Source organism: Epinephelus lanceolatus, chromosome 21, assembly GCF_041903045.1.
Source record: "Epinephelus lanceolatus isolate andai-2023 chromosome 21, ASM4190304v1, whole genome shotgun sequence".
Taxonomy (NCBI): Eukaryota; Metazoa; Chordata; class Actinopteri; order Perciformes; family Serranidae; genus Epinephelus; species Epinephelus lanceolatus.
In genome coordinates this window covers 590,095-602,257 of record NC_135754.1, presented here as the reverse complement: position 1 = coordinate 602,257, position 12,163 = coordinate 590,095, and the positions used below count along the sequence as shown (strand labels likewise).

Genomic DNA, 12,163 nt, shown 5'->3' with positions numbered 1-12,163 from the left:
AGGTTTCGGGGGTATCATTAGATTCAAAAAATATTTTCATTTGCTCGTGCAAATATTCACAAAACTTGGGGTCATTAACAAGTTGAGGGTCCATTCTCCATAATGGCCAAGAGGAGTGCAAATTGTTCAAATTAAGTGAAAATGTAAGAGGACTGTGGTCGGAGATCAGTATATCTCAATATCTCGGATTGTGAATGTGAGGCAATAGTATGGAGTCTACTAAAAAATAATCAGTACGAGTATAAACATCATGTACATGCGAATGAAAGGAATAATCACGTGCTGTGGGATGGAAAAATCTCCACACATCAGAAAGATTAGAGTTGTTGATGTATGCCTTTAAGAAGTCTCTAGTGTTGGAGTGAGAGGCCCGTTTCTTAGAGGAGCTGTCCGTATAAGGGTCAAGGGCACAGTTTAAGTCTCCTCCGATAATAAGGTTAGTTTGCGAAATGTCTGTTAATAATGAGAACACTTTCCTGAAAAAGGCCGGATTATCAAAATTAGGACCATAAACATTAACCAAGGTTATAGGGATTGAGTGGATTTCCCCAGTAACAATGAGGTAACGACCCTCCGCATCTACTTTGGTTGATTGGTGTCTAAATGGGACACCTTTGAAATATTAATAATATTAAATATTAAAATAGCTACACCTCTAGCTTTGGCAGAGCTAGTGGTGAGTGGTAAGTTTGTCCAATCCACCTACTCCTTAGCCTACCTTGGGAGTTGTTTTTAGGTGGGTTTCCTGAAGAAACATGATGTCTGAGGACAAAGATTTCAAATGGGCTAGCACTTTACCCCTCTTAAATTGGGTGGCTCAGCCCTTTCACGTTCCAGGTGGTGCTAGTTAGGCCTCCTTATCCACTACCATGGCCTACACCACTGTCCTGCATAGAAAAAAAAAAGGCCTGGCAGAGTTTGAGTTTCCATTGCAACATAATAATTATTTATCTTAGAGCAGAGTACCCACCCTCCCAACACAATAGTAAAGACCCAAAATGTCTGGCCGGTGCTAAAACGGAACGCACGGCACAACTCCATAAGGGAGGCTAAAGAACAATAGAACAGTAGAAAAAACAAAAACAAATAACAATAATAATAATATTGATAAAACTTACAAATAGTATAGATGTAGCGTCAGTAATATAAAAGTGTAAGGAACCTCTCTATAGTCTATATGTTGACCTGTCAGCCTTCAAGTAAGTATACTACAAAGAGTAACTCCACAGTCAATTGAAATTTTGTGAAACAAAATAGATAAGCCCACCGCAACACAGGATGACACAAAAAAGTATCTTATACTTACTGATTTGGTCCATATTTTAAAAATACACCAAAGAGTTTGAGAGTAAAGGAGATGAAATAAAAAATAAATAAAATAAAATAAAATTGACACAGTGTAACCTTCAAGTAGGTAAAATATTGATCGAGTTGGTCAATTTAGGTAATGAGAATCAAAATATGTGAGCTAGTTTAGCAAGAGAATGAAGTAATATAATAACCTTTAATAAAGTTAAATGAATAGATAAATGGGGGGGGGGGGGGGTAAAATAAATCAATGAATTAATAAAATAAGAAGTGGGTAGAAAACAAAGTGGACCTTATATTTCCATCAGGTAGTAGGTATAGTAAGCAGTTTTACAGTGTGGAACACTGGATTATTTAGGATTACCAGATGTCTGGATTGAGATGTCAACAGATACTGCAGCCGCAGTAGGAGAGAGCAAAAATAATTTCTTGTGAACTCGACAAGCATTTTCTATGTATAGTTAATGCTGGTAAGTGTGCAGATCTTCAGGAGAGACAGGAATAAATCGTTTACATCTGATAGGTATTATTATCAGTTTATCCATGTCATATATCCAAATGATTCACATACCAAGTATCAACCAGTGGAAACTGCTCCGAAGTGCTGCTCTGCAAACTCCGTCGCTCTCTCTGGGTCAGTAAAAAAGTGTTCCTTGCCGTTGACAGTGACCCGTAGTTTTGCAGGGTACCATACCATACCAAACCACACTCCCGGTTTGTCTTTGAGCAGCTCTCTTGCTCTCTTGAACAGGGCGTGCCGCTTCACAACCGCCGGGGGATCCCAGATCCTCTGTCCGTTGAAAGTGATCCGCTGCATCTCAGCTGCCTTCCATAGTATTTCTTCCAGTTGGTGAGTGTAGTGCATTTTGAGAATGAAGGGGCGAGGCAGTTCGTTGTCGCCGGGATGGGTCCGAAGCGCTCTGTGGCACCTGTCGATAAGCGGGAGCTCCCCCAGGGACAATGCGTCTTTCAGGAGTTGTGCAACAAAGTCTCTGGGTTTCTTACCCGCTTCGGCTCCCTCTTTTACGTACAAGATCCGCAAGTTATCTCTCCTGCTGCGCCCCTCAAGATCGGTGCATTTGTCGAGTTGACACAACTCGTTAATCCACAACTCTGTTTAAGTGCCCAACTTCCTGCTCCAACTTCGTGATTATATCAGCCGCACTAGACGCACTTCGCTCCAAGTCCGAGAGCTTGTTAGTAGCATGCTCGGTAGTGGCAGCTTTAACCGCTGAAATTGCCGTGTTGGTTTCACTTTTAAAAGCTGTTAATTCACCCCTGATGGTGGTCGAGAGCTGGTCAATCCTTGTGTCAATTATGCCCACAGTCTCCGTCTTGAATGAGCGTAGTTCGGTGTGGAGGGAAGCAATCGCCTCTAGCACCATGATGTTTCCCGGGTCTTGGGCGTCTCCGCCTGAGGGCTCGTCCTCTGGACAGTCCGAGGCAGCAAGGCCCGCCTCATTAGTTTTACGAGATCCCCTCAGCATGGTCGTATTTCACCGTGTTATCAGATGTAGCAGCGATGGATGGTTATATAAGAAGTTATCTCAGTTCCTACATTAGTAATAGGCTGGGATATTTTGTTTCAGACAAGTTTTCTAAAGTTTGACTGCAGGAGCAACACAACACATGTCTTTACCCAGGCATGGGTGAACCAGAAGTCCACGACATGATATTCTAATAAGGCTGAATATTGTCAACCCAATTTTCACTCCAAACAAAAGTTAAGGTCTGTCCAGCATAAGAGTTCCAACATCTTCCTGATGTCATATTGATGTCTGGTGCCAGCTGGGATCATAACCAATTCGATGAATAGGTTTTAGCAGTAATAAAAGTGAAGGATTCATCAATTTTCTTTCAAGTAATTCAAAATTTCACTTTTAGCATCTTGACTAATACAAGCGCTGAAAGGCCTCTATATTATTTAGTAGGCTTTGCTATGTAGTTATTTTGTTGTGGCCCTATGTAATATTTAAAAAATAGTAATAGTATTAATAGTATTAGTAATTTTTTTTTTTTTAAGGATAAACGTTTGATTTGTTTTTCTGCCCACATCTGTGGCACCCCCTATTGATGACGCCCTTAGCTGCCTGTACTGCCTATGCCGCGGTCGGCACTGAGTAAAGATACATTGTAAAGTGTTAGAGTTGACTCCATTTTGTTTCGGGGGTGGTACCCACAGAAAAATCTTGCACTGGGCTAATAGCCAAATGTAAAAGTTGGTTAAGGGTTTGAGATGATGGTGGCTGTTGTGATGATTTGGCATAAAGAGCTTTAGTTTGTCTTATGCTTGTCTCTAGGTCACATCGATTCTCTGTGGAGCCCGCTGTGGATCGGCCTGTATGCCCAGCACCTGGAGCGCTGGCTGGCATGGTTCCCCAGGACACAGATCCATCTGGTCAGTGGGGAGAGGCTCATATCCGACCCGGCCAGAGAACTTGGTAAAGTCCAGGACTTTCTGGGGCTCCAGAGGATTATCACAGACAAGCACTTTTACTTCAACAAAACAAAAGGCTTCCCCTGCCTGAAGAAGCCAGAGGGCAGCAGTAAACCCCACTGCCTGGGGAAGACAAAAGGGAGAACGCATGTCTCCATCGACCCTGAGGTGATGCAGAGACTGAGGGATTTCTACAAGTTACATAACCAGCGCTTCTATCAGATGGTGGGCCAGGACTTTGGATGGCAGTGACCCTTTGACTGTGTGGAAGTTTTTGTTGGCATTACACTGCTTTGGGTCGAAGCCTGAGTAGATCTCCCATTTCACTGAAACAGATGGAGAGCAAAACATTTAGAGGACAGACTCACTTATCTGCCTCTGACCGGTAGAGGGACATCTCAGAGACTTAGTAATAAAAACCCAGTGTCAGATCCTTCACCCCTATTAATCAATAAGCTTGTTCTAGTGTTTGAAAGACAGCAGCGTCATTTTATCCATCATAACTGTTCAGTAAACGATGTGCTTTTGTGGTATTAATTAAGGGTGTCCCCTCGTACCTTTCTTCTTTGGAAGGCTTACTTATGCCTTTGCCAGGTGGGTAAATGAAGTATGTGTGTAAAGTTGGTCATGAGACAGTGACCGCTATAGGTTACAGCTGTAAAATGTTGAATGCTGAAATACACAGTGTAGCTTTTAGTGTCTCTGGTTTGCAGTTTAATCCTGATGCTCTAGTTGGTAGGCTGTAGGGGCACAGTTAATCCTGAGGGGATGTATTTTCAAATTCCTCAAATTTCCATAACCTTCTTTTTTTCTGTTTGTTCCTCAGTCTCGCTGGTTAAGAAATTAAGCAGTATCGTCCTCTAAGCATTGTTTTTGAAAAAGGGGAATGAATCTTTTATCTGGCGAGCAGCATAAGGATGACAAAGATAATCTTTATATGAGCTGAGATTTGACTGAGTGGTTTTGTATTCTTGAATAATGAATATGGATGAATGGATGTAGGGAAACTGGTATGGATAACTTGCCTCCTTGCCTGTTGGCACATTAATAGGCTTATGGTAGCATCTGACTGCAAAACCACCGGACTGAGTGGAGGGACCACTGGAGGACAACCAAAACAAGACTAGGTAAAAACCAAAGTGGTTGACCTACTGTATCCAGGGCCATTTCTCTGAACATGAATATAAAAGCTTTCAAGCTTTACTGTGTTTATATGAGAGGGTCTGCTTATAGGGTTGTCTGTTTTCAGTTTGCAAGTATTTGCACTAGTTTGAAAGCATAAAGAATAAAGCTATTTTTAAGCAAAGGACTTTCAATTGTTTTTTTGTGCTGATCCTTCTCATATTTCTTCTTGTTCCTCACTGTTTGCCACCAGATACTGTTAAAAGATCGCATTGAGCCTAACCCTTTAAAAACAGACTCCCAGCGGATGGTAGCAGGAGATTGTTGTTTGCATGATCTTGTTTCAGTATATCTAAATAAGAAACATAATAGTTAGAGAATGCATTCTTTTCGTAACAGAGAGCTAAAGCTTGTCTTCCCCATCCTCATGTCTTGATCTTATATTACCTTTCCTGATGTCCAGTGCACAAATAGTGTTTTGCCATAATTATGCCAGACTTTTCTTGTGAATTTCCCCATCATGAGATCATTCATCATCATCATTGTTTCCTGTGTTGTTTGATCTAAAATAAAAACCATAAAAGTTAGAACATTCATTCTTACTGCAGGAGAAAGCGAAGGCTTCTGACTTCCATGCCATCATGTCATTACGTTCGTAATGACATCATTGCGCTATGTTACATTTGGACCATTTCTGTTGCAGAGTTCAAAGGGTTAGTATGGTTTGGGTTTTTGTTGAATGTGAGTGCAGGCATTTGCAAATGCAAATGTGTTAACGTCAGAGGCCTAACAGCTGCCTTGTTCATTAGATGACAAAAAATGGTTCCTGTAATAATGCCAGTAGAATTAATACATTTCAAAGAATTTCTGAGTTATGCTGTTGGTTTGTATGGGTGATTTCTTATTTAAAAGGAGTAAATTACAACTAAAAATTTATATTATATATATTCCACAACAAAATACATTTCGGTATTTCCAGTACTCTGTGTGTGAGTGTGTGTGTGTGTGTGTGTGTGTGTGTGTGTGTGTGTGTAGGCCTATGGCTAAGTTAAAGATGAAAAATAAAGAGCTGATTTCATCAGACAACTGAAAGTTTGCTGGGTTTTAAGAGAAAAGACATTCTGTAATCTCAGTGGAAGACAACAGCGCCATCTCGTGGACAATTAAGGAATCATTTGAGAGTATTGGGAAAACGTCCAACAGAAAACATGGTAAAAACAAGATGTTTCTTTATTATGATGTTCCCTCCATGTTTACCTTTACATAATACATTTCGCATAGAAATGTATTCATAGAAATATATGCAAATAATTATCCACAAAAAATGTATACCAATGAACAAACACTACACAAAAAGTGCCACTGTAAATAAGTCTGACATCCACACACAAAGACACAACAATCACAATGTCAGTATATACTGAAACCCAGGATGCTAAAAATTAAATGGAATCAGAATAAATCTTAAATTGTATATGATACATTTCACTTTGAATTGAACAAATGAATAAATTACATAGTATGCAATATACATTTTCAATTGCACTTAACGTAACTATTCTGGTCTGTGTTTTTCATTATACAACTTAAATAAATACATAAGAAAAACCCTATTGTCAAGTTAATATTACACAAAGAGCTTTAAAAGAGGTGCACTCCTCTTGCTGATGAGTTTTGGCAGTTTGCACAGACTGCTACATGTTTCCTTTAACGTAGGTCTTAGAGAAACAGCCTGGCCCTTGGTAAAATGTGGTAAGCACAGAGCATGTTGTTTGATCAGAGGCCTGCAGCTGTAAGTTAAGGCACTCAGCATGGCCTATAGGCATCCTTCACCCATATGACACTCATTCTTTACACTATGCCCACCTGTATCTTTATGTGGGAGAAGCCACAGTTCTCACCTCCACCGTCCGTTCCTTTGATCCTTCCATGGCGAGAAAATGCTCTGTAAATACTGTGACTGCAGGGATTACCACCTGATGAGGTGTGTTTTTTAAGACAGTTAATTGATTCACATATTGTGTGGGAGGCAGTGTAATCATCACTCCATTATACAGTATGTGTACCATGTTAGAATCAATGGGTTTTATTAAAAAAATGATAGTAAATCTGAGTGGATTTGCACATAAAAAACCTTGGTGCAAAAAACCTTCACCGAATTCATGAACCCCGCAGGAAACTTGGATTTGATTGTAAGCTTGTGTGTATGTTCATGAATGCAAATCAATGGTAAATTGACAGTGCGCTCCTGCTAGTCATCAATTAGCATACATCCCCACCCGTGAATAGCCAGTGACCACCATATAAGGAGGTGATAATTACTATGGATAGGTGCATCCTGTTAACCTGTGAATTTAGAGCAAAGAAAGAAAGAGAGAAAGAAAAACTTTCCCAACACCGAGATTAAAGTTGTTTTGGGTAAAGTAGAGTTGATTAAAACATTTATTTTCCTCTTTTAGTAGTGGTGTGACAGGGACAACTCCATGTCCTCTGTTGTAAGAACCATCCAAGAAGTGAAATGAAAATGGTTTGACACGAAACTTGATGCAAAAAACCACACAAGTACACAAAAAATTCACAACAGCAACAGGAGGAGGCTCCTCTAAGTCACAGCTGTCTGCTTCAGATGAGTGTGTTGCTTACATCATCGGAAAGACCTCTCTGTCAGGGGAGACAGTGACATTCCTCCACTGGAACAGTCAACAGCAAACTCAGAGGGTATGGTGATGTACTTGTTATGTAAGTGTTCACTGTACAATCTGACAGCCATCACTGAAAACTTAGTGTTTGGTCAGTAACATGGGTCTCATAGTCTTACCACTCAAACAGAAAATACATTTGTGGAGAAATTTGATTGATTCAAGGGGGGAGGGGATGCCAGAAATGTAGAAAACACATGTATTAAGTCGATTTAAATAAATAACTCATTCACGTTTTTGAGAAACCTTATCTGAAGCTTACATCTGCTAATTGCCAACTCATTTAGGTTAATGTGTTATATTTCTCATCTTTTGTCATATTTAACTTTAAAGACATCTGCGTATTGTGCACATAAGAGAGCACAATGTAAATCAAAATTGTAATTTCTATTAATTACAAGCAATATTAATGTGCATTCCATATTTACACAAGCATTTAGAAGCAGGTGTAGATTTTGTTCATACCCACGAAAAGATTGGAGCTAACATACTGATGAATGCTGAAATACCCGTAAATTTCCCTTTGCGAACAGTTTACACACAATTTCATTCTGCTCACGTTTTGTTTAGTTTTTTTGGTGTTGTTTTTATTTATAAGGATCCCCATTAGCTGTGCCCTAAAGCAGAGCTAGTCTTCCTGGGGTCCACATTAAACAATACATTTAAAACATACAATTTAAAAACAAGACATAAAGAAGACAAAAACAAAACAAAACAACAAACCTACGTTAAACTTTACAGTACATATATATCATCATCCTCAAGCAAAAAATATACACGAAACCTTCTAGTGTACAGTAACAAGACATGAAAATCAGATGTCTGATTTTCCCAGCGTGCCGCCTTGTTCTGAACCAGCTGGAGTTTGCTTAGATCTTTTTTAGTGGCATTTGCCCATACAATTTGGAAGTAGTCAAGCTGTGAGAGGACAATATTGTTTATTACCATTTTAGTTAATTCTGATGTAAGATATTTTCTGCATCGCCTCACCACCATTTGAACTAGAGCTGTGCATGTAGAATGTCCTTTTCTATAACCATGCTGGAAGTTTGTTATCAAATTATTTACTGAAAAATATTTTTGTATTTGGTCAAAAATTGCTCTCTCAAAGATCTTACTTATTGCTGGTAACAAGCTTATGGGACGGCTGTTAGGGCCCCTAAAGGATGTTTTCTTATCTTTAGGCAAAGGAATGACTGAAAGATAGATTGTATCAGGCTGGTATTCATTATGTGACATATAGGGTTTGCTATATAATTATAAAAATAATATATATATATATATATATATATATATATATATATATAAAAATAATATAATCAATTCCTGATTGTTTGTCATTGCATGTTAACTTAATTAATTTTTTCAACTGTTTCTGTTTTTAATTCACTGAATTCAAAATGGCATGTTTTATCTCTCATATATTTTTTATGTTAGAAACTGATAAACTATTGTCTGTACCATGTGATAATTCCTTCCTTAATTTATATACCTTACTTCTAAAATAATCATTCAAATAATTTTCAGTTTCTTTGGGTTTAGTAATAAAGGTGCCTCCACAGTCAATATAGGTTGGTTGTGAAGATGACTTTCGACTCATTATATTATTCAGTGTGCTCCAAAGCTTTTTACTGTCATTCCTCGTTCTGTTTAACTGTGAAGCATAATATTGTTTCTTTTTCTTTTGGTTGAGGTTTGTAACATAATTCCTCAGTTTACAGTATTTCTGTCTATCATTTATATTACCATGTTTTTGTTCCCTTTCCTTTGCCTCATCCCTCAGAGACATATGCTCTTTTAACTCTTTGTCGACCCATGGTGCTCTATAAGTTTTCACAGCCAGTTTTCTAACAGGTGCATGCTTGGCCATAACTGGTTGAAGATTCCTTTTCATCATAAATATATGACCAACATATGTTGCTAACATCCTCCAGGAAGGCTTCCTGAGAGAACCCCCTGTAGGATCTTTTGTACACAATTTTTGGTTTAGCCTTGGGTACCTTACCTTTCCTTGCAATTGCTACTACATTATGATCACTGCAACCTACTGGGACTAATACTGCCTTGGTGTAAGAATCATTTTCACTCAAAAAGATATGATCAATACAGGATGAAGTGTTGATACCCTTGTTGTTGATATTTAATCTAGTTGGTTGTGTCAGCATTTGTTTCAAACAACATGCATCAGTTATGGTAATCAATTGTTGCTTTAAAGGACAATTGTGGGATAGCCAGTCGATATTTAAATCTCCGGTAAAAACAACTTCCATGTTCAATTCACACACTTTATCCAGATTCTTACCCATAACCTCTAAATAATTATGGTTTGAGTTTGGTAGCCTATAGCAGCAGCCCAATAAAATTGATTTAATGTGGGGCAAGTTAACCTGAAGCCACAATACCTAGATTTCCTTACACATGATATCCTCCCTAACTTTCACTGGAATATGATTTTGAACATAACAGGCAACTCCACCCCCATGCATATTTTTGTCCTTTCTGTATAGATTATATCCTTCTATGCTCAAAGCATCATCATCAAATGTCTCATCTAAATGAGTTTCAAAAAGAGCAAATAATTTTTTTTTTTTTTCGTTAAAGGGTTTTTTTTGGGGGAGTTTTTCCTTAACTGCTGCGAGGGTCATAAGGACAGAGGGATGTCGTATGCTGTAAAGCCCTGTGAGGCAAATTGTGATTTGTGATATTGGGCTTTATAAATAAAATTGAATTGAACTGAAATTGAAATTGAATTAAACTACAAATATTCAGATGTGCAATTTTCAAAGTTTCTTTGGAAAGAGAGCAGCAATCGACATGAGACATGAAATGTATTTTCACCATACCTTTACCTTTATATGTTGTGTGTGTCTGTGCATATTGTCCCATTTCTTTCACTGATCACGTGTGTGTTTGTGTGTATTGTCCTTGTGGGTTCACGTTCCTTATTCCTTAATGCCATTTGTGGATGATGAGCTTGTCATATCTTAAAAAGACAATGTCCCCTCTTTCTCTGGCAGCTTTCATTTTTGGCAGTAGCTCTTTTCTCTTCTGGCGAACTGAATCAGGATAGTCCTCATTTATATAAATGTTCGATCCTTTCAGCATTTTTGCTTTGCTCAAAATTGTGTCCCTGTCCTTGATTCTTAGAAACTACACCATTAGAGGTTGAGGTCGTTGTCTGCCATGGGTACCGTCTGTGGCTGTAGATGCTTTTCTGAGAGGCTGTTTACACGTGGCTGGCTATTTTCATAAATGGACATTTCACCGTCTCCGTTTTCAAAAAGATCTTCGTTTACACTTACCCGTGTGTATATACACAAGAGCATACCAAACCTGTAGGTGGCAGTGTAACGAGAAGCTCAAGCCTTCCATGTATCCATTGTCACCATAGCAACATAGGTCGCACTTTTGACACAGGCGCAAATTCCGGTGCATACTGTGATGTCGGCTGTCTATAACTCTGTTTATCTCCGTTTACATGCAAATGCGCAACCGGAGTTTTCCAAAATCTCCACTCTGGCTGTAGTTTTCAGAAAGACTCGTTTTCAGAGGAGAAATCTCCGTTTGCGTGTAAACGAAGGGCACAAACAAAGGAAGATGTCTCCGTTTATCAAAATCACCGTGTATGTGTAAACGGCCTCTGAGACGCTGAACTCTTTCAATCCCAATAGTGTGGGGATCCAGGTCCAGTTTCTCCTTGAAGACAGTCAGCACCTTCTCCTCTGAATCCGACCACCTTTCATTTTCAGACTCAGGAGACCAGAGGAGCGTTCGGGAAAAAGGCCAGTTTATTTGAGCACTCCAAAAACTCCAGTAACACTCCAGGGGGTAAAAGACTCCGTCCCAAACTCTGACTCTTCTAGTGTAACAGACACACTTCATACACACATACTCGTTTACCATTCTAAGTGGGGACCCCCTCCCCTCTCTGCTCCACCAATCTCCAGCCCGCACACTGACTGACAGCGTAGCTGGTAAACAGAGCTCAGCTGTTTATTTAGCCTAGTAATATCTCCGGACCATAGTAGCTGCAATGGACGACTTTGAATGCGATTTTGAAGAGTTTCTTGTAGCAGACACAGACCCAGAGCCATACCTGTTTGAGAAATGAGGAACTCCATGTGTTTGATGCTGAGCGGGCGAGAAGAGAGGCTGAATGCACAGAATGGGATTCGCTGCTACTGCTGCCATCATTGGGGAGATATATCATCAGGAGGAAAAGCGCCGCAGAGAGTGCATCACAAGGAGTGAAGTTGCGTCTTCTTTTCCTCGCAGATGACAATTCGGGTTCATTTTCTCCTGTTGCTACTAACACTCTCTGCTGTTTCCTCCTCCTTCTTCCTTCCTTCCGCTGTCTTCGTTGGTTTATTTATACACGTGAAACGCATTCTATGGCTGGCTGGATTGTCTGCTCAGTCTGCCATACATACATGGCGGCGCAAGATGGCGACCTCTCTAAAGCAAGGCCTTTGCTATATATATATATATATATGTATATATATATACATAAAAGCATAATTATAAGGCTACGAAAACCGAACGAATTTTACTTTATAGCGATTATACACTTGTATAAACATATTAATGGGTAGAATAT

The 12,163-nt window shown here is 39.3% G+C and overlaps 1 protein-coding gene across 1 annotated transcript in view; it reads left to right on the top strand.

Annotated features, from left to right (window-relative positions):
• hs3st3l (heparan sulfate (glucosamine) 3-O-sulfotransferase 3-like) overlaps positions 1-5,051 on the top strand; it is a 71,560-nt gene extending 66,509 nt beyond the window's left edge. Inside the window, exon 3 of the mRNA XM_033610787.2 lies at positions 3,609-5,051. Coding sequence (XP_033466678.2) covers positions 3,609-3,997 — 389 coding nt within the window. The 3' untranslated portion in view covers positions 3,998-5,051. The remainder of the gene's footprint in view (positions 1-3,608) is intronic.
• Positions 5,052-12,163: the final 7,112 nt, after the last annotated feature.